Raw genomic sequence first — 23,199 nt, 5'->3', positions numbered from 1 at the left:
ATTGAAATTTATTTACGGAAGTATTTTGCATTTATATATTTATAGTGTGTGTAGTTGTAAAATGATTAAAATATTTTCAATATCAAATTTTTAAGTTTATCGCCTATATAAAAAATATATTTCTATGATTTTCTATATTCTAATATATTATAAAAAAATTGATATTGATATATTTGAACTCAAGTTTTTTACGTGATTAAATATTCTTGCATTGAGCCATCATACGTTACTCGTAAGTTCTTTCATATCTGTATATATATATATATATATATATATATATATATATATATATACACTTATATATATATATTATATATATATAATATTTCATTTATTTATAAAATACATTTTTAATTCATATTCAACCTGAATGATATTTTCTATATGTTTATGCTATCCTCCGATCTATCTCTAACAAATTAGGAGGTGTAATTGCATTATTATCATCAATTATTATCTTATATTTTTTACCTCTAATTTCTATAAAATTTAATTCATTATCATTTTATCCTTTAAATCAATATTTATTTTGAATTTTCATTAATATTTTTTTTCTATTAACATGAGCAGGAGCTCAACCTTTTATCATTATTAGACAAATTTTATCATTATGTTACTTTCTTTATTTCATCTTATTACCTTTCCTAATAAAAATTTGAGATTTAATTATTTTTAAATAAATATTTTAAAATTTATTATTATAAATAAATTTAAAATATTAAAAATAATTATATTTAATATTTAAATTTTTTATAAATTACTATTAAATTAAGTTAATAATCTTGAATTTAAGTTTATGTTTTGAAAACATATTAAAGAAATTTTAATTTTCTATTAACTTTTAAACATTTAATTTTTTTTACTAAATTATTATTAATAATATAAATTTAAATCCAAAAATTAATAAAATATAAACCAAAATTATTGGTAAAATAATTTTCCAACATAAATATATTAATTTATCATATTGTATTCGAGGAAGTATTCCATGTATAAAAATTACTATTCTACATAAAATATTAATTAAAATAAAAGTTAAAATTATTGAATATTTTAATAAATTCCTAAATATATAAATTCTAATTAATCTAAAAAAATAATTATTCCATATTCAGATAAAAAAATTAATGTAAACCCACCCCTAAAATATTCAATATTAAATCATCTGACTCACTTTCGATAAAATCTATAGGACTTCGATTTAATTCAGCTAAAATCCTAATAAACACTATAATAAACAAAAGATATAAAACTACTATATATCATAAATAAAATTGATAATTAATAAAATCAAAAAAAGAATATCTCTCCTCTCTCTTATTAATATAATAACTAAAATAATTAAAATAAATCTTACTTCATATGATAATATTTGTGAAACTGATCGTATTGCTCCTATTATTGAATAAATCGAATTAGCTGATCATCCCATAAAAATTATAACATACCCTCTAATAGTTATAAAAACAATTATTAATAAAATAGAATAATTTAAAAAATAAATATTAGTAATGTAAGGAAATACTAATCATATTATTATTAAAACAAATCTAATTATAGGACATAAATAAAAAAAATTATAATTAGATTTATATACATAAAATAATTCTTTATTAAGTAATTTAATAGCATCACTAAAAGATTGAAATAATCCTATAAATCCCACCTTATTAGGTTCTTTACGAATTTGTACATATCTTAAAATTTTTCGTTCCAATAAAGTTAAAAAAGCTACCCCAACTAATATAATTAATAACAAAATTAACAATCTTAATATATTTAACGCACTATAAAAATATAATCTTAAATTTTGACAAATTATTACTTGTATAACTTTTTTCTATTATACATCATTAAAATTCTAAATTTAATACACTTAAATTTTGCCAAAGTAATTTTATTTATTTACATATATTTGATCAATTAAATTTATTCATTAAAAAAAATATAATTTAAAAAAAGTCCTTTTGTACAAAATTTTCTTAATTTTATTATAGATAGAAACCGATCTGGCTTACACCGATCTGAACTCAAATCATGTAAAATTTTATTAGTCGAACAGACTAAAATATTAAACTTCTTTATTTAATTTTTATTTTAATTCAACATCGAGGTGGCAATCATTTTTATTAATATGATCTTTCTAAAAATATTACGCTATTATCCCTAAGGTAATTAATTTTTATAATTATTATAAAAAAAAAATTTTCTTAATTTAATAATCAATCCTTTATAAAAATTTCATTAATTAATGTTAAAATTATCTTTAAATTAAAGATCATTTTATTTAATTATCCTCCCAATAAAATATAATCATTAAAATAAAATTTATTTCCTTAAATAAAAAAATTATATTAATTTAATAGGGTCTTCTCGTCCCATAATTTCTTTTAAGAATTTTAACTTAAAATTTAAATTTTAAATCTACAAATTAAAACAGCTTTAATCAATTCCTTCATTCCAGTTTTCATTTAAAAAACAATTGATTATGCTACCTTTGCACCGTCAATATACTGCTGCTATTTAAAAATCACTGAGCAGAAATAATTTTAAATTATTATCAAAAAACCATGTTTTTGTTAAACAAGTAAATTAATGAAAATTAATGTGTATATGCATTACAATATATTCAATACAATATTCTCTTAATTTGAACGAAAATTATAAATAACTTATGCGTAACATATATTTTTGGACTCCTAAATAAAAAATATATTATATTATTTGCAAAAAATAAGATGAAATATTTTTTATTCGAATAGTCTCAACTGCTCTTTTAGCTGAATGTTTAGAAGCAATGAAAAAAATCGAGGATCTACGAAAAATTTAAGTACATTTCTAAGATTTTTTTATATGATATAAAAAAAATATATGGTATATAAATTGATTTTTTAATTTTTTTATTAATTTTTAATTACACACACACACACACAAATAGATTCTTATTATTTAAAATAGTTTTTATTTTTGTTCTTTATTTACATATGCATACATATACAAAAAAATAAAAATAATATGATAGCCTTTTTGCTGACATTATCTCTCAATATTTGCATCCGTGTGCTCACGTATTAGTTTTTGTACCTACATGGACGTTACTACATATGCGATGTAAGAAAGACAAAGATGGAATGATGCTCTCTCCTTGTCAAGCAGTCAGTATGTTACCACAGAAATTTCCCCTGCTCCTTATGAATCTAGTGAGAATCTTATCGTCCAGATATTTCATTAAATAAGTGACATAACTTCGTGAATTATTTTTTAATATATTCTTTATATAATAAAGCAGTCCTCTAAAAGGCCGGATTTTACATTTTCGCTCTTAAAAATTTATAATAAATAAAATACGGACTCGCGGCTAACCCAACCTTACCCGTTCCTAGCTGTGCATTCCCCCAAGTTTATTAAAAATTTTTATTTTTATCTTTTTTTCATAAAATAGCTCTTTAGAGGACTACAAATGAGCTTACTGATTAAGAATATCCTAAATTTAATAAGATTCATTCAATATTTTCGCTAATATCTGGAAAATAAGAATCCGTAATTCCCGGCCGGCCGATAGGCGTCTCCACCATGTCGCCTGTCGACCCTTAAGTCTGGTCGAAGGTTGACTTAAGATCCCGTTCAACCAATCATATGGGTGCGTGGCGAATTATGCTCGGACTTAAAGTCGGGTCTACATTGGTCGTAAAATCGTAGATCGTAAGAAAATTGATCCAATCATAGTTAAATGTGAGGAGAATAATCGACTGTGATTGGATCAATTTTCTTACAATCTACGATTCTACGACTAATGTAGACTTAGCTTAATACGCTGTTTAATACGCGTACCAATGTTTCGACGATGTAAACTAGGTCATAGTGCGTTCCAATATTTACCGCTAGTGCTGAAATTTTATAGTTACGTCACTATAGATACGTATACTATAGATTTTCAGCTCTCTGGCAATGAATTTCGGAACGCAGCCAGAGTAAATAAATCAGTTTCAAGTATCATCGTGCAAAGGTAAAAAGTAATTACCATTATAAATTAGTTAATTTGCATTAATGTGGCAAAAAAGAAGAATACGAGGATTAAAATTATGAATTTTACGGAAGATTCAGATAAGCAGATTATCGTAGATGATCGACTACAACATTTTATTGAAACTGAGACGAAGAAACAACAATTTCAAGTTAGTTTCGATTTTATTTAGCGCAAGTAAAAATTCGTAGATAGACATTTTATATTTATACTTTTTTATCGGAAAGAACATAATAAATATTTTTTTATAATAAATATTTTTACTTCAATCCCAATGTGATACATACTTGATTTACGTATAAATTTATTTTTTAAAGTTTATTGTTTATTTTTATATCTATAATCTGTAAATGATTATTAATTGTATCTTTCTTTACGAGAACAATATATGAAGTTATAATTTATTAATATTTCAGGGATTAGTGCATGAACTAACAGGTATTTGTTGGGAGACTTGTATGGACAAACCATCACCACGCCTGGAGCCTAAAGTTCACAAGTGTCTTGTAAATTGTGTGGAAAGATTCATTGACACTACTAATTATATTACAAATAGAATAGAACGTATTGCAACAAATTTGCAACCTGAAGCGAATGGTTTAGAATAATTTCATCATTCTGAGGATGTATCGTACTTTATTCCTCTTCTGTCAGTTATAGAAAGTTGATAATATATTTATATATTGTGTGTATATTAGATTTGTACAACTGTGTTAATCATGCTTTCGAGCATTTGGGGTTTCTTTAAACGTCATAAGCGCAAGTTTGTAGCTGGGAGTATCGTTGTTGGCAGTGTCATTTTTTTGACACGTTATACCCAGCGCAAGCTTCGAGAATGGCAGGATAATGAGATAAGGATGTTAATGGAAAAGACAAAGAAGCGACAACACTATGAAAGCATAGAGAAGACATGCAATCAAACGATATTATCTCTTGCGACAACTTTAAGAAGCTCTGTGATCAAAGAAAATAATACAGAGACTATTATAAACCAACTTAAAGATGGCTCTGCTAATAAGATAGCATCTTGGAATCAATTAAAAATATTAGCAATCACACGACCGGCTGTAATAATTTATTCTTATACAATGTTAGCTACGTTTCTTAGAATTCAGCTCTCTCTGATTAGTGGACACATGTATAAAGATGCACAGAATGTGAATGACAATGGGATTATTGGAAATGACGTACAAGCAAAGTATATGACACTTTCTAGCTATTTTATATACGAAAGCATTAAGGCTTTAAGCAATCTCATACAGAGCAAAGTGGTCATGGTTACGCAGTCATTGTCTCTGACAGAGCAATTAACATTAAGAGATTTGGAGCAAATTTATTGGACGCTTACATCTTGTATATCTGCCGAAAGCTCAGTAGATCCTGTAAAAAATTTGATGCAATATATGTTGCAACAAGAAAACACTGAAAACAATGACACATCCATCTATATAAAATTGATTAATCAGATGTTGGATATATCAGAGAGCGATGAGGTGCAAGATTTAATGCAAAGAAATGTCAGAAGTGGATTTGTTTTATTAATGGATCACATATCTGTATATTTCCATAATTCTCCTAAAAAGGAGAATGAATATGATGTACCAGGTACATCATGTTCGGAGGAGTCAAACGTCAAAAATTCAGCTTCCACATACTTACAAGAAGCTACAAATAATTCGTCCAATGAATTTGTAAATATTAATAAAACTACTATGGCTTTGGCCAAAATTATTCCTATTGTAAATGGACAAGTTCCAGATAATCCAACATCAAACGACATAGCAGCAGATTGGCTTCAACATTTAATATTAAATAATGAACTTAAAATTCTTGGAGCAAATATTTATGAAGCATTTAGTTATTCACAAAATTAGAGTCAACATTATTTAAGAATTGGATGTAAAAATTTTACAAAAGAAGATATGCGACAATATACAAATTCTACTTTTGGGTCTTATATATTATATTTAGTATACAGATATTTTGTAATCATAGAAAAATATTTTGCTCTATATATCTACAAAATAGAACAAAAATTATCGACCACTATTCTTTTATTAATACTCGCGTACATTTTTACATCACATATAACACAGAATAAATTTATTGGATACAAAATATAGTTGATTTCTTCTATTCTAAAATTATTAATATATAGGATTATATTTTCTCTATTTTAAATACAAAATATACACTCTATCCTAAAAAAAATTATGCTATTTTCAAATCAAAGAAAACTTGGCAAAAAATCATCGTAGAATTAAAAATTAAAAAAACATTTTGAAGCCTGAAGTTTCAACTTTAACGCAAAATTTGTGGGTTTAAAAAAAATTTTTTATCTTTCCGTTCTATGCTTTAAAAAAGAACGCATTGTTTTGTTTCTGAAAATTACATATTTTTGATACTCTGTACCTCGATAAAAAAATTTGTCTTGAAAAATTCTATATTCAAGTTTCATAAACTATTTTAGGATAAGAAAAGTATTTTCTATTTTTTTTTTTTTTTTTTTTTTTTTTTTTTAATAGTGTGCATATTAGCAAGAAAGTTAAATTAACCTTTAGAGGACGGGCGTATTTTTTCGTAAACTTTTGTAATTTAAAGTAAAAATTTTTATATCTTTATTATAGTGTTGTACTATGAAAAAATAAGCGACCCTTATAGAGCCAATATATTGGCTTCTTGTCCGGTACGGTAACAAAAATAGAAAAATTTCACAGAACCATTATGAAATTATAATTATCAAAGAGTTCATCTTTTATCTTAGTTTCGAATGAGAAAAATGGTCATTTTAAAAAATTTACGTTATGAAAATATATTTTGAGAATTTCATAGAGTTAAAATAATAATCAATACATAAAAAGGAATTTTTTAATTTGTAATACATATATTTTTTTAAGTTGACCGACAATATTACAGAATTACACAAAATAATGCAGTTGAAAAACAAAATATGATAGATATTTGTTTTAACAAAATTTTTTTCACTAAAATATATATGAGTATATCATCAACTGATGTAATCCGTAAAAACTTCAGTTTTTAAATAAAATTTCAATTCGAATTACTAAAAACATCCTTATATAAAATATTTAAAGTGAAAATAGTTCAAAGCCAAAATATTGGCTTCCCGTCCTCTAAAGGTTAAGAGAAAAATTTAGAATTATGTTTAATAAAAATCGAGAATAAAAGAAATAATTATTATACGGTTTCTTAAATATATTTCATGAGGAAGTATTTAAATAATAGAGCAATTTGCTATTAAAGATATATAGAAATCTTATATTAATTTAATGACATTGTTATTACCACACATAATTATTAAAACTTATTGTTTTAATTTAATCATATGGCATTTGTGTAAATACAATTATTAATGATTTGATATTGTAATAAAAAGTGTTTTTAAATTAAAGTTTTATTAGCATTTATATAATTTATAAAGCATTTAGCTGTAATCTAATACAAAGATCCTACACATTTACACGTCTTAATTTGCTCATAAAGTAATGCAAACAGATTGAAGATCATTAATAAATATAACATTGAAAAAATTGCAAAGTTGATTTATTTCCATAATTTTTTTATTGACATATTCTTTTCAGAGTCCTTCTGCATTACCTTTGCTACTGCCATCTCAAAATCTTCTTGAGTTACGTGCACACGACGTTCTCTAAGAGCATACATACCAGCTTCCGTACAAACACCCTATAAAATAAATAATATATTGAGAGAGAAGAACATATATGTATACATTTAAATTACTAGATACTAGATTTGCTAAAAATACTTTCTTTTTATATAATAAGACTCTAAACATCTTTTTACAACTTTTATCTATTATTTAATCTTATTAAGAATTTCTTTCTAAGCACTTTTGAAAAAAAATATCTCAGCTAAGAGCAAAAAATTATATTTGAATATATTTATTTTATTTTAATATAAAATTATTTTATATATATATATATATATATCAAAGTTAAATTTTTCATTACCTTAACCTCTGCTCCTGATGCACCTGGCATAAGTTCAGCTATTTTTCTCAAATTTATTCCACGTGTTAAATTCATCTTTCTAGAATGAATCTTTAAAATGTCCAATCTAGCTTCTTCATTTGGAGGTGGAAATTCAATCTTACGGTCAATACGTCCAGGACGCAACAATGCAGGATCCAGGATATCAATTCTGTTTGTAGCCATAATGACCTTTATATTTTTTGTTGCTTCGAAGCCGTCCAATTGATTAAGTAATTCTAACATGGTTCGTTGAACCTAAAAGTATAATTTCTAATATAATTAGGAAAGAAGAAATTATATTCGTATATGCATATAAAAGATGTCCTATTTTCAAAAATATGCTTAAATATATATATATAAAAAAAAAAGTCACGCTTTGGAAAACATCTCAGATAAAAGTTGTTTGATTTTAAGAAGGAAAGAAATCGATAAATTTTAATTATAATTTAAATTTAAATTACTCATTGTTTCAAGGTTATTTGAAGGTTAACTTAATTTTTTTAAATGGAATCTTTTAAGACAAAATATTATATATAATTGCTAATTGTAAGTCATATACTTTTTCTCAAAGACAAATGTGTTTTCATTACAGCAATTTATTCTTCTCGTTATTTTGTACATAAAAGTACTAAGATAAGCTCATCGAAAAATAAATATTCCACGAATTATATTTCAAAGTTTCAATAGTGTAAAATCATGTCAAATTAAAATATAAAATATCTTGTAAACTATTCATCCTACTTTTCTAAATTTTTCTGGCAAATCACCAAAGAATTGATTTATATAAAAAAATTAGTGATTCTATTTTAAAAAAACTAGGTTGCCCTCCAAATGACCTTGAAAGAATAACTTTAATTTAAATTTAAAATTATCAACTTTCGTTCTTTTTAAAAACACGATGTTGTTTTCTATATATGTATATATATATATATATATATTTTTTTTTTAAATAAAAATGTCACACATACTTCACTATCGCCACCAGATCCAGATTCAATCCGGGAACTACCGATAGAATCAATCTCACCCATAAATATTATAGATGGTGCATGTTCTCTTGCCATGACGAAAAGTTCACGAACCATACGCGAACCTTCTCCGATAAATTTCTGCACTAATTCAGATCCAGATACACGAATGAAGGTGCATTCTGTATGATGCGCTGCTGCTCTTGCAAGTAAAGTTTTACCGGTACCTAAGAATTTTTTTGCATTATTACAATATGTAATTAAATAGATTGAGTCTTGATTTATTTTACAGTTAAGTATAATAAAATACATATATTTTTATATCAAACTGCCTACCTGGTGGTCCATATAACAGTACGCCTTTAGGTTGCGCAATTCCAAGAGCATCAAATAATTCTGGATGCTTGACTGGTAACTCTATGACCTCTTTTATCTCCTTTATCTGCTTATCTAAACCTCCAACCATTTCGTATGTCGAATCTGGTACCTTTTCCACCATCATAAGAGAAACAAGCGGATCAACTTTGTTTGGTAGAATTTTATGCAGAGTATAACTTTCATTGCGCAGAGCCACTCGCGAATTTGGCGTCACATCATTGATATCGATATTTTTATCTATATCCACAACAAACTTGCCCTCAGGATGTACTTTGACTAAGACTTTCTTTTTATCCATAGGTTTAACTACTTCCCCTACATATGAGCCCTGTTCTTGTAAGAGTTGTAGCTCTTCTCGTAGCATACGTACTAGAGAAAGAGAGAAAACATAATGATAATAATTGTATGTAATAGTTTTACATAATACTGTGAAAATATATAAAATATCAAACTTTTCTTAATTAAAAAAATATTAACCATTAAGACAACTATATACCTTTTGCATTTAGTTCATTACGCTGTGCCTGCAATCTTCTTAAATTTTGACTTTTTTCAGCAACAATTAATTGCAATTCTTCAATTTTTGTAATGTAATATGGTTTAAAACCTTCTCCTTTAATATTCTTTTCATCAATATCCATCTTTAAAAAAATTAGATAATTATAAATAAAAAATACTAATTAATAACAATTATCTCTCTTCCCCCGTATTTTACATATGTAATAATAATAATAAGCAATGATAATAATTGAAATTATTCTTACCTTATTTGTAAGTGTCATAATGGATTCTTAAAGAGTAATAATGTTTCAGATAAATATTTAATATATCTCGATGTAGTGTGAAAAAAAGAAAAGTGTTATGTGAGTTGATCTTTATTTTTTTCAAAATTCTTAAAATCCTCGAAATTCGACAAAATCACTTTTTGCTTATCATCAGCTCTCGTTATTTCCATAGACTATATAATACTAGACTGCTTGACTGCTTCTTCTTCTTCTCTTTATGGCTGGTTGGGCTTCAGCTATTGGAGCCCATACGCCATTAACTGGTCAGTATAATGAGATGGTCAAATGTTAAGGGTCGACAGATCGTCCGGCCAGGGTACCTATTACGGTTATTTGGGTGAGTTTGCTCACGAGATGAAAATCACAAAAGTGAGAGATTCACTAGATTTTGACCAATAGAAGCGTAGACAACCTAGTGAATCTCTCACTTTTGTGATTTTCACCTTGTGAGCAAACTCATCCAAAGAACCGTAATAAGTACCCAGACTCCGAATTGATGTTGAAGACCTCGCGCGGTGACAACGCGAAACTCCGATTTCAGTGTTGCCAACGCCGAGAAACCAATTCTCGGGTTTTATGTAGTGGTGCATGTCTGTACACGTACATACACTATTGCATTGCTCACGCGGACGCACCGTAGAGAGACAAGGACCGATAATTACGTGTTCTCCTTGTTCCTCTATCGTGCCGGTATTCGCGAGATACGGCCTGAAAATGCTTTCTGGCCTTCCGTAGCAGAAGGCAGTAGCGTAGCAAGGCTAATAAGTACCTACTTTTTGTAAATTTTATATATGCTTATGCACATATGTGCGTATATATATATATATATATATATATATATATATATATATATTATATAAGGGATATGTTGATTATTCTTGATTTCTTTTTGATTATTGATGCTATTGTATCATTTGCTCCAAATACTTATAACGTGAAAGAACGTTGAGTAATGTATAATCAATGCAAGGATGTTCAGTATATCATCCAGTAAATTAGAGTTCAAATATTTCAATATCAATTTTTTTATAATATATATATATATATATATATATATATATATATATTAAAATATAGAAAAATGATAAAAAAATATATTTCGGCGATTTAAAAATTTTTTAATATATTGAAAATATTTTTACTACATACACTATATATATAAGTGTAAAATAATTCAGAAAATAAATTTAAAAATAAATTTAATAAAAATCTACATACCAGCTGTGTGCATGTGTGCAATTGATTTATTACTTGAAATTTATTTACGGAATTATTTTGCATTTATATATTTATAGTGTGTGTAGTTGTAAAATATGATTAAAATATTTTCAATATTAAATTTTTAAGTTTATCGCCTATATACAAATATATTTCTATGATTTTTCATATTCCAATATATTATAAAAAAATTGATATTGATATATTTGAACTCAAGTTTTTTACGTGATTAAATATTCTTGCATTGAGCCATCATACGTTACTCGTAAGTTCTTTCACGTCATAAGTTATTATGTAGCAGAGAGAAAGAAATGAGAGTTATACAATGTAACATCAATAATCGGAAAAAATCAAGATAACGGTTGTCATATCTGTGTATATATATATATATATATATATAAACTTATATATTATATATATATAATATTTCATTTATTTATAAAATACATTTTCAATTCATATTCAACCTGAATGATATTTTCTATATGCTTATGCTATCCTCCGATCTATCCCTAACAAATTACCCATACAGCACAGAACATTGCAGTTACATTGCAGCAATGTTACAATCTTTCAAGTTGCAATGTAACATTTTAGAGACATTACAAGAACATATAATTGCCATGTAATATTTTATGAGAATATTACAGCAACGTTCCAGAAAAATTGCAAAATAAAATATATTCAATTTTATTTAATTACTAATTTGTTCATTTATACGTTTGGTGTGACGGTCTTATTGATCCAAATAAACATTAGGAAATATATGTGTCGCGGATCTCCCCGCGAGAAGGGAGAACAAAATTAATTGGCGCAATGAAAGAGAGAATTAATCAGCGCAGCTCGTCTCGCGTGTCCGTCGCTCTCTCTTTCTCTCGCGCATCCGCGCGCTCGCCGTCCTCTCTCGCGCTCACACGCGCGCGCAGCCTTCTCTTTTGCGCTCCCGCTTTAGCGCGCCTCAATTCGCTGTGCGCGTTTGCAATACCATGCTAAATCAAACGCTCCCTCGAGTAAATAAGAAAGATGAAGAATAATAAACAGCTTTGTCCCCTGACTTCCGAGACAATCCATTAAATAATGTTACGAGACCAACGTTTGTTGGTCTCCAAACTCAAGAACCTGCTCGAGAGTCGAAGAGATACAGCCGCCTTTTTGCGTTGTATCCGAATTCTTTGTTATTCACTCGCCTCGAAAACATTCACGCAAGCAGTACGATATAGCTGATTTACTTTTCGCGCTCCGTGGTCGAACACTCGGTACTTCGCACGTTGCACTTGCGATTGCGGAAATCGGCGAACTGTAATTCGTGCACTAAACTGTGTCAAAACTCACTATATTTCGGTTTACTGAATTTTGGAGATTATACGCTGTTAAGAAACACTAAGAAATCAGTTTCCTCTTCTCTCAGTTTTCTCGCAACCATCTAACGCGCTCGGGTATCGCGTTGAATATCGCTTTCGCTCTTTCGAAATTTCACAATATGTATATGTAATATAAAAATAATGTATATTATATATATATATATATATATAAAAATAGATTTGACCTTAAAATGACCTTCAAGATCATTGTCAAAGTCAAATCCAAGGTCACCGTCAGATAGCCAAGGAAAAAATCATAAAAACCCAGTATTTAGCATTTTTTCTAGAACTCATATTTTTCGAGTTATTCTGCTGTTCCAGTACTTTCATAACACCCTGTGTGTATATATATATATATATATATATATATATATATATATACAGGGTGTTATGAAAGTACTGGAACAGCAGAATAACTCGAAAAATGAGTCCTAGAAAAAATGCTAAATACTGGGTTTTTATGATTTTTTCCTTGGCTATCTGACGGTGACCTTGGATTTGACTTTGACAATGATCTTGAAGGTCATTTTAAGGTCAAATCTATTTTTTTAAATAGGGCCCCATAGTCTTGATCCCCATATCTTTGATCATTTGAGAAATGAAAAAAGCGAAAAATTTTACGTTCGGACATGACCTTGAACACTGCCAAATTTGACCAACTTTGAAAGGTCACATAAAAGTCAAACGCTTGTTTTAGGTTGAAAACGCGAATATCTTCGAAAATGCACCTGCTAGGGAGCAATGCTACGCATAAGAATTGTAGAGGTCAACGAGGGTCATTCAGCCGTGACTTTGCCCTTATTCTCAAAGTCATGAGTTAAGATTATTATTAAGGTCAAACCGGACTTTTTTAGGATTGAAAATACATAATTTTGACCTAAAAATGTCAAGATTGAAAAATTTAACGTTTGGATATGACGTTTTCAACTTTGATCTTGTCTTTAAGGTTATGTGTCAAGGTACAATTTCAGTTATTTACATAATAGAAATACGGCGAATTAAAATTATGTGCATAATAGAAATTCAAGAATTAAAATTATTACAATTCCGTTTAATATGTCGACATAGATCGTTGTTTTTTGACTGATATCACTGCTATTCTAAAGTTGGTCACTGAAGATGGTTAAATAATAACCAAAACGTTTGACAACTAATTGCTGTTACTGCTTTATTACAACTTTACACCAAAATCGTGTACGTGCTCTTTGCCTATTTGTTACTCTTTAATTATTATTTACTGAGCCTAACTAGTAAAAAACGAATTAAAATTATGTACATAATAAAAAATAAAAAGTTAAAATTTTGTGCACAATAAAAATTCGACAAATTAAAATTAGGTTTATAATAGATATTTAGCAAATTAAAATTATGTACACTCGCGGAGCAAAAATTTGTTTAGCGCGCGCTTGTGTTGTCTAGTACAACAAATTTAAAAGTGAAAATATAAATGTTGAGTACTATGTTGTATTTTTTGGCATAAAACAGTTTTAATTGTTACAAAAATTTTCTAATTTATATAATTTTTTAATCTGCTAATATTATATTAATTGATTTAGTCAGCTCTCAATGATACTTACTGACAACTAACAAACATTGATAAAAATGTCGAGTTTCGAAGTTAAATTTTGATCGAATCAGATTCTCCTCAATAATTCGAATATCAATTATCTATATCTTTCCGAACACATGGCGCATAAATTGCGTAAATTACAGATTGTAGATCTGTTTAATATTTGCGAATCAGATTATAATTTAAAAATTATAATAAAGCGTTAACAAAATAATATTTTGAGATTTTTTCAATTACAATACTAAGGAATTATTGAACAGACTTGATATTTATGAAAAAAAAACAGATTTATTATAAAATAAAACTTGTAGATATATGCAATTGCATAAACTTGTAGGATTTTACACAACATTTATTTTGTATTACTAAAAAATAGGGAACACTTCATATCTTAAAAATTAAGCTATTTTCAAATCATTGAAACTAGGTGAAAAATTACCGTAGACACAAAATAAAAAAACATTTTGAAATTTGAAATTTCAACTTAAGATACATATGAAGATAAAAAGTACCAACGCTATTCATCTTATAGAAAATCTACACATTTTGTATTACATGTGCAGGCAATGTGGCACTTTCGGTGTAGGTTTTCTGTGACGAAAGCGGCCGATTTCCCCTGCCGCCATCTAGCGGCGACGCGGTGAGTGAATAAGCCGGTTTCAAAGCCATTATCTACGGCTGAGCCGCGTTAAAAGTCATTGTATACGGCTCAAGCCGTAGGAAATGTATTGAAACCGGCTATTCCCCCACCGTGCCGCGGCAAGATGGCGGCGTGCGATTCGGCCGCCTCACGCACAGAAAACGCGCCGAAACAGCCACTTTGCCTGCACTTGCAATACAAAATAGTATGTGTATCAAGTGCGGATTGACAATTGTTCACTCGTGTGGGATGATCGCACTCGCCTTTGGCTCGTGCGTCCATCTCCCGCACTCGTGACCAATTGTCCACTTTCCGCACTTGATACACAATATACTATTATAGAAAATCACTATAATTTAATTTTCTTTCAGATATTTCCAACGCTAAATTTAAAAAGTAGTTAATTATTATTTAATATTATCGTTTAATAAATAATACCTTCAATAAATAATACTGTTTTTAATATAAAAAAACTATTAATCTCGGCTCGAATTATTGTGTTACAATAAAAATAAAATCTCGACGGCAATCGGAGCCTATGCGGATGACATGCACAAAATTAATAAATTAAAATGAGATCTCAAGTCAAACTCATTTATTAAATTCTAAACGTTTCGACCCACTTCGGGTCTTCTTCAGTAGCTGCAAAATACAAAGAAACAAAAATAGAAGATAATCGGTACAATCAGAAAATTATAAAACTCGTATACATACAATCCGCAAATAAATTAAATATTATTCTCCTCCCTATTCAAACCGTCCGGCCGTCGGAGTGTCTCCCTAACGGTGACCATCGTCAGGAAGGAAGCGGAGCAGTGACTCCCTTACCAACACTAATCAACATGGTATAAATTAAACGTAGAACAATTCACAAGAATTAAAAATTAAGAACCGGGAAGAACACTCACCCCGACAGCAAAAACAGAGAGAAGACGATGCTACACGTGACACATCACTCTAACGACTGTGCGGTATTCTACCTCGACACAGTCGATACATATATACGCAAAAAACAAATATAAAAATAAAATATGAAAATAAAAATAAAAATAAAAACAACTAAACTAATCGGCACTCATATCAAAAGTCTAACAAAAAAACCCGGCTATGTAAAATCACAAAGCTAGATTTTGGTAAATTTTTCTATTAACAGATCAAGATTCTCGTTTAATTTATCAGTGTCGCTATGTAAATTTAAACTATTCCTCTGACGTTTTATGTGGATCATTTCGGATATCAAACGTTTACCTAAAAAAGGCTCCTCGTCTAAGACTTTTACATCCTCCCAATTAAATTCATGGTTCAATAATCTATGTTCCGATATGACTGATAATTGTGACGCGTTTCTTTTTATGTTGTTGCGATGTTCTTTCATCCTAGTTTTCAACAATCTACCCGTCTGCCCTACGTACGACGCATCACAATCCATACAATCAATTTTATAAACTACATTATTATGGAGTTCTCTTGGTAACTTATCCTTGTGTACTTTAATGAATTTACGGAGACTGTTAATTGCTGTATATGATGGAATGACATCCAAATCACGTGTAATGTCCTCGATTCTCTTCGATACATTATTAATATACGGAATATTAAAGTACGAAACTTTTTTCTGCGTTAGAATCTTGTCATTGCATACATTTGCTCTATTGTTATGCAACTTATTATTATAGCGGAAGAACAACTTTTTTAACCGCGCTTGTAATGTGTGAAATATCAAATTGAGAGGATAATTATTAGACAAAAGAACTCCAATCATAGACTCAAAGTTAACTTTATGGAATTTCGGATGAGATAGCCAAAAAACTCTATCTATGAGGCTGATAATGGTGCCTTTTTTATGACAGAGAGGATGCTGCGATTCAAAATTTAAATATCTACCTGAATACGTCGGCTTATGAAACAAATCAAACTCAATGCTCCCATTATTTATAATAATGGTGACATCTAAAAAATTCAATCGGTTGTCAACCCCCTCCTCCATGGTGAACTGCAATCTAGGATGGAAAGAATTGAAAGTGTTTAAAACTATTTTAAGCATGGAGGGTGGGGCCGCCAACGCGATATCGTCAACATATCTAAAATAAAATGGAAATGACAATGGAATCGCAGCAATCGCTCTACTCTCCAAATCTTGCAACGTGATATCCGCAATAATCGGTGAGAGGGGGGAACCCATAGGCGTGCCAAAAGTCTGTTGATAACATACATTATTAAACATAAAATAAGTCGAGTTCATAATAAAACGAATTGCCAATAAAAATTCATCTCGTGGAATAATACACTCTTTTTCAATATACCCCCATCTGTTAATTAAACTATCAATAGCCATATCCAATGGTACGTTGGTGAACAATGATGTAACATCTAGTGAAACTAGCTTCACATCACTATCCACACATAAACCATTTAATTTGTTCACTAATTGGAAACTATCAGAAATAGCCGAATCAGGTTTCGGAATTGCCTTATATATTATCTTATGTAAAAATTTTGCCAAGTAATAAAGAGGTGTATTCCTAGATGACACGATGACACGTAAAGGGCAATTCGGTTTATGCACCTTCGGCAGACCATACGCTCTCGGTAAAACCCCGTCCGTGCAGTTCAGGGATTTATATGTTGTTGAAGAAATGTAATTCTTCGTTTTCCATCTCATTAAAATTCCGTGTAATTGATTAATTAGGTTCCTAGTCGGATCTTTTTTAACAACAGTATAAGTATCCCGGTCAGCCAGCAAATCACACATTTTGTCCATGTACATATCTCTGTTCATCGCAACCGTGATATTACCCTTATCCGCCTTCATAAATAAAATATCGGGATTGTCTTGGATGAATTTACCCGTCAATTTGTAAGCCTTACAAAAACTATTTTTTGTGTGAGCTTTTTCTGACATGGAAATATGGAATTTATTTATTATGGGAAAGGCTCTACTTCTGACTGCAGATCGTTTTTCCACAGGGAGTTTAAAAATATTTTGTTCCATATTTTTCAACAACTCTATGGTGGTTTTATCTTTGTCAAATACTGGCAGACAGAAATTCTCTCCTAACCGCAACAAATCTCGAATTTCACACGGTATCGATACGGATGATAAATTTAAAAACCATTTATCTCTTTTGTCAGCAACATCAGGATTTAAAGAAACAAAGGAAGTCGGGCTCAAGGAAACGCTGAGAGACTGAGACGGCCCTGACTCACATGGCCTTGAAGAAAATTCTTTCATACACGTGTAATAATATTGGATAGAACGGATATTCCTATTATTGAATTTATTTTGTTTATCTAAGAGCCATCTAAATTTATCATCCAGTCGAACCCGCTCCTTATTATAAAAATAATGTAATGATTTGCTTTGCTCACCGAAAAACCCATCACAATAAAACACTGGGAGATCTATCATGATGTAACGAACGAGTTCATAAATATCTAATCTGACTTTGTGCTTCTGTCTATGAGCATCATAAATTTCATTTCTTAAAATGTCTTTAATAGTACGTCTTATAATAAATTTGTGTTTCAATACAGACTTATAATGATATAAATTATTAGCATAACGAGAAAGAAACATCAGATGAGACGGTGTAACATCCTGATTTAAACAATCTTTTAAAAATTTGATTCGCAAGTTTAATCTAATCAGTCTCTTATTTAATTTAATCCAATCCTTCAAATGTTTGACCGCGCTCCAATTAAAACTGTGTCCAACAAATTGGAAGAAATTCCTCAACGGACGCATTATTACAGCCAGCGTAAATTCAATATAAAAAAACTATTAATCTCGGCTCGAATTATTGTGTTACAATAAAAATAAAATCTCGACGGCAATCGGAGCCTATGCGGATGACATGCACAAAATTAATAAATTAAAATGAGATCTCAAGTCAAACTCATTTATTAAATTCTAAACGTTTCGACCCACTTCGGGTCTTCTTCAGTAGCTGCAAAAATACAAAGAAACAAAAATAGAAGATAATCGGTACAATCAGAAAATTATAAAATTCGTATACATACAATCCGCAAATAAATTAAATATTATTCTCCTCCCTATTCAAACCGTCCGGCCGTCGGAGTGTCTCCCTAACGGTGACCATCGTCAGGAAGGAAGCGGAGCAGTGACTCCCTTACCAACACTAATCAACATGGTATAAATTAAACGTAGAACACAAATACTGTTTTTATTTTATGCAATTTTGTTTTTCTGATGTAACTTTAAAACAATAATCGACTTTAGAGCATATATGCATATTAAGACTTTTTGACTTAGAATGACACCAAGAATATACAATAATTTAGTATGGACATCACGTTGTGGATATCCTGTACAACTATACACAATCTTACTACACCTAACAAATGTGTAAGAAATATAGTCTTTGGGAGTATAACTAATTGTAAGTTCCCTAAGTTTTATACAAAAATTCTTTTATTAATGCAAAAGAAACAGTTCAATCATTTTATTCAAAATATTTGTCGTTTATGCATCTACCATATCTTTTGCCATCTTTCAGGCAGTATATGAATGCAAACAAACATTTTGTTTTTTGACGCGATAAAGTCGATTTATTTTCTGACATCTATTTCATGTTGAAAGTTTATGTCGGAGAGATTGTACTGCATCGACCGGAATAAGTGATAATCATCAGACGGTGCAGTAGTGTCTGGAGAATACGCTTAATGAAGAAGAATTCAAGATCATACAGCATTTGTTTAAACACATGAGCTATGATATAGAGTTTCGCATTATCATGGAGCAAATAAATGACTTTGTGCCGTTTTGAGACTTTCATTTTTGCTGAACGTAACTGCTAGTTGCAAATTACATATTTTTTCTTAAAAATAATTATGTTTTATTATCATCGATTGAATTCTCTCATTATTTTATGCATAAAAGTATTGTGGCGATAAATGCCACAAGAATATTAAAATATATATAAAATAAAATGTACACGAAATAAAAATATATGACAAGCGACGAGTGTTAAGGATATCGCGACCGGTGACACAAAATAATAAATAAATAAATAAGCGTCTAGCATGACGAAGGTAGATTGTGATTTCCGAACAGAATAAAAAGCGAAAGTCTTCAAAATAATAGATAGGCTAATCACCTAAAAATAAAAATAAGGTCGTGGAAAAATCGAGAGAAGCAAGACAATACGCGGCCTCGAAGGGCAGATAGATTTTGACTCGCGCTCGCGATACACGGTTTTCCTCGGTGAAGAGTTAAAGTCTGTATTTGATAATCCGAATAAACGCAGTGAAAGACAATATACTTATAACACCTGATAACTATTCCGTCTTAACGATCCTCTCCCGATTCGCGATATTGATAGAACAATAATTATCGAGCTAAGCTACACGCTCGCCCAAAGTGGTGACCCCGACGTGATCTGGGTGACGCGAAGTGCTGTGGACATTGCCGCGAGTCGTGATACAGATTTTGGAGAGTGCATTTTTTTGAAAAAGTGACAGTATGGTGTTGACGCGTGACGATGGAGCTGCCCCTCCGTTAATACAAATCGAGCAGCCGAGACGAGATGCACTGCCTGTGCCAGGGACGCAATAAGCGGTTGAACGACCTAGCCTGTTCATGGCGGGCGCCGAGGTAAATCGCGTAGGCATGAGAATGCCGGAATTTACTTCCGGGGATCCGGAACTGTGGTTCAATATCATAGATCGGAGCTTCCAGGCCGCTGGAATTACTACGGACGCGACCAAGTTCGGTTACGTTCTTACGGCGATCGGTCCGCGACACGCGATGGAGGTACGCGACATAATAATGAACCCGCCAGCGGAACGCGCGTACGAAACTTTAAGATGCGAGCTCATAAAAAGACTGAGTTTATCGCAGGAGCACAAGACGCGACGGCTCCTGGAGCATGAGGAGATAGGCGACCGCAAACCGACACAATTTTTGCGGCACCTTCGAGGTCTCGCCGGTAATGTCGTCGGGGATGAAGTCCTGCGAACCATTTGGTTAAGTCGACTACCGGTTTATTTGCAGCCGCATCTCGTAACGCGCGTGGGAGATACGCTGGAGACGCTCGCGGATATGGCGGACGCGATCGTGGAGGCAACGAGAGCGCCCGCGGTGCACGTCGCGGAAGCGGCTCGGCCGACGACGTTCGCGGGTGCCGACGGAAACGGAATAGCTGCACTGGAGGCGAGAATCAATGTGCAAATGACTCAGATGCGTATGGCCATGCAGCAGGAGTTCGCAGAACAAATAACCGGCTTGCGAAAATGCATTGAGGCGTTAGGAGAGCGAGAACCTCGCCGAAGCAACAGCGGTGGCCGTCGCGGGCGGGAGCGTTCGCGATCGCGCTCTCGCGTCCGTGGTCACGCGTCAAACGGTCTTTGTTACTATTATTGGAGATTCGGACCGGACGCACGAAGATGTGAGCCCCCGTGTGCCGGACAGCAGCAGGGAAACGCGATGGCCCGTCACTGATGGCGGCCGGTGATCAAGGCCAGGATTCGCGCCGTCTGTTCGTGACTGACCGCGACACGCGAATTAACTTCCTCGTGGATACAGGCGCAGACCTATGCGTTTTTCCTCGCAGGATGGTGCGTGGGCCGCGGCAGAAATCGACGTACGAGTTATCCGCAGCGAATGGAACGGTGATCCATACCTACAGAACCGAGACGTTGACGTTGAATCTCGGATTACGACGGAATTTTACGTGGCGATTCGTACTCGCGGATGTGTCGAGGCCGATTATCGGCGCGGACTTTCTGTCCTATTATGGACTCCTGGTGGACTTGCGAAATCGTCGGCTAGTCGATCAGGCGACGGGACTCGTAGCCGGGGGACGTAGCGCACAGTGCGGAATGCCGACCGTACGAACGGTGACAGGAGTGACGCCGTATCACAAACTCTTAGCGTGTTATCCGGACATCGTACGACCTGACGGGCGCCCGAAAGAGGTGCGACATAACACGAAACATTTTATCGAGACAACCCCGGGGCCGCCGGTAGTGTGCAGACCGCGGAGACTTGCGCCGGATAAATTGACCACGGCGCGAAAAGAGTTTGAAAAAATGATGGAGCTCGGAATCGTGAGACCGTCGAAGAGTAGTTGGGCGTCTCCGCTACATATGGTGCCGAAGAGAGGTGAAGAGTGGCGACCGTGCGGTGACTATCGCTCTTTAAATGCACGGACGATCCCGGATCGGTACCCGGTCCGGCATATTCAGGATTTCGCGATGGAATTGAGAGACAAACGGGTGTTCTCGACGATCGACCTGGTGCGCGCGTACCACCAGATACCGGTGGCGGAAAGTGATATTCCGAAGACCGCGATCACTACGCCGTTCGGCATGTTCGAGTTCCCGTTTATGTCGTTCGGATTGAGAAACGCTGCGCAGACTTTCCAGCGGTTCATCGACGAGGTCTTGCGCGGACTCGACTTTTGTTACGCGTACATTGACGACATTCTGATCGCGTCAACGACGGCCGAAGAGCATAGCGAACACCTTAAAATATTGTTCGAGCGTTTACAAACATATGGCGTCGTGATTAATCCGGGAAAGTGCGTGTTCGGACAAGCGGAAGTCGAATTCCTCGGTTATGAAGTGAGCGGACACGGCACGCGACTATTGCCGGCGCGCGTACGGGCGATCGAGGAGTTCGAGGAGCCGAAGACGGCGAAAGAACTGAGGCGATATCTGGGCATGATTAATTTCTACCGGAGATGTCTGCCAAAAGCCGCGGAAATTCAGGCGCCGTTAAACGAGTTACTGCATGGCGATACTAAAGGAAAGACGCTTATCAAGTGGACGCCGGCAGCGAGACAGGCGTTCAAGGACGCAAAAAGTAGCTTGATGCAAGCTACCCTGATAGCGCACCCGAAGGTGAACACGGAGCTCGCCCTATTCACGGATGCATCGGACAGCAGCGTGGGAGCCGTACTACAGCAGCGAGCGGAAGAAGAATGGGAACTACTGGGCTTCTTCTCAAAAAAATTAAGCCCGACGGAAGCGAAATACAGCGCATTCGATCGGGAGCTTTTGGCGATCTATTTAGCCATCAAATATTTCCGCCACATGGTCGAGGCACGGACCTTTGCGATTTATACGGACCACAAACCTCTCACGTATGCATTTCATAGAAAGCCCGAAAAATGCACGCCGCGACAATTTCGGCATCTTGATTTTGTCGGGCAATTTACGACGGACGTACGACACGTGAGAGGAGAAGAGAACGTGGTGGCGGACACGCTATCGCGCATAG

At 32.5% G+C, this 23,199-nt stretch overlaps 4 protein-coding genes across 4 annotated transcripts; 3 read left to right on the top strand and 1 right to left on the bottom strand.

The window, feature by feature from the left end:
- The first annotated feature begins 3,943 nt into the window (after positions 1-3,943).
- On the top strand, positions 3,944-4,721 carry LOC114929623 (mitochondrial import inner membrane translocase subunit Tim8 A-like). Its single transcript, XM_029301197.2, has 2 exons — positions 3,944-4,175; positions 4,441-4,721. The coding sequence occupies exons 1-2, from the start codon at positions 4,083-4,085 to the stop codon at positions 4,630-4,632; spliced, it is 285 nt and encodes a 94-aa protein (XP_029157030.1). The 5' UTR covers positions 3,944-4,082; the 3' UTR covers positions 4,633-4,721.
- A 22-nt stretch (positions 4,722-4,743) lies between these two features.
- On the top strand, positions 4,744-7,650 carry Pex3 (peroxisomal biogenesis factor 3). Its single transcript, XM_029301196.2, has one exon. The coding sequence runs from the start codon at positions 4,744-4,746 to the stop codon at positions 5,896-5,898; it is 1,155 nt and encodes a 384-aa protein (XP_029157029.2). The 3' UTR covers positions 5,899-7,650.
- On the bottom strand, positions 7,572-10,378 carry Rpt6 (26S proteasome regulatory subunit Rpt6). Its single transcript, XM_029301191.2, has 6 exons — positions 10,148-10,378; positions 9,880-10,024; positions 9,342-9,752; positions 9,006-9,232; positions 8,017-8,292; positions 7,572-7,729 (listed from the first exon to the last, which is right to left on the bottom strand). Exons 1-6 carry the CDS (start codon positions 10,163-10,165, stop codon positions 7,589-7,591), a joined length of 1,218 nt encoding a protein of 405 aa, XP_029157024.2. The 5' UTR covers positions 10,166-10,378; the 3' UTR covers positions 7,572-7,588.
- A 10,178-nt stretch (positions 10,379-20,556) lies between these two features.
- Positions 20,557-21,417, top strand: LOC114929633 (uncharacterized). Its single transcript, XM_029301208.1, has one exon. It carries the CDS (start codon positions 20,557-20,559, stop codon positions 21,415-21,417), a length of 861 nt encoding a protein of 286 aa, XP_029157041.1.
- The last annotated feature ends 1,782 nt before the right edge of the window (positions 21,418-23,199 follow it).

This window comes from Nylanderia fulva, unplaced genomic scaffold (assembly GCF_048542155.1).
Source record: "Nylanderia fulva isolate GAGA-0341 unplaced genomic scaffold, ASM4854215v1 Scaffold84, whole genome shotgun sequence".
Classification (NCBI taxonomy): Eukaryota; Metazoa; Arthropoda; class Insecta; order Hymenoptera; family Formicidae; genus Nylanderia; species Nylanderia fulva.
The sequence above is the reverse complement of the archived record's forward strand: the minus strand, read 5'-3'. Positions and strand labels throughout refer to the sequence as shown.

What these genes read in the sequence shown, in the direction of transcription:
- LOC114929623 (XM_029301197.2), top strand. Translation starts at nt 4,083, where the DNA reads ATGAATTTTACGGAAGATTCAGATAAGCAGATTATCGTAGATGATCGA. An exon ending in CGAAGAAACAACAATTTCAA is followed by an intron (nt 4,176 to 4,440) that starts GTTAGTTTCGAT and finishes TTAATATTTCAG; the next exon opens with GGATTAGTGCATGAACTAAC.
- Pex3 (XM_029301196.2), top strand. Translation starts at nt 4,744, where the DNA reads ATGCTTTCGAGCATTTGGGGTTTCTTTAAACGTCATAAGCGCAAGTTT.
- Rpt6 (XM_029301191.2), bottom strand. An exon ending in TAATGAACTAAATGCAAAAG is followed by an intron (nt 9,753 to 9,879) that starts GTATATAGTTGT and finishes CTCTTTCTCTAG; the next exon opens with TACGTATGCTACGAGAAGAG. An exon ending in CATCAGGAGCAGAGGTTAAG is followed by an intron (nt 7,730 to 8,016) that starts GTAATGAAAAAT and finishes TTTATTTTATAG; the next exon opens with GGTGTTTGTACGGAAGCTGG.
- LOC114929633 (XM_029301208.1), top strand. Translation starts at nt 20,557, where the DNA reads ATGGCGGGCGCCGAGGTAAATCGCGTAGGCATGAGAATGCCGGAATTT.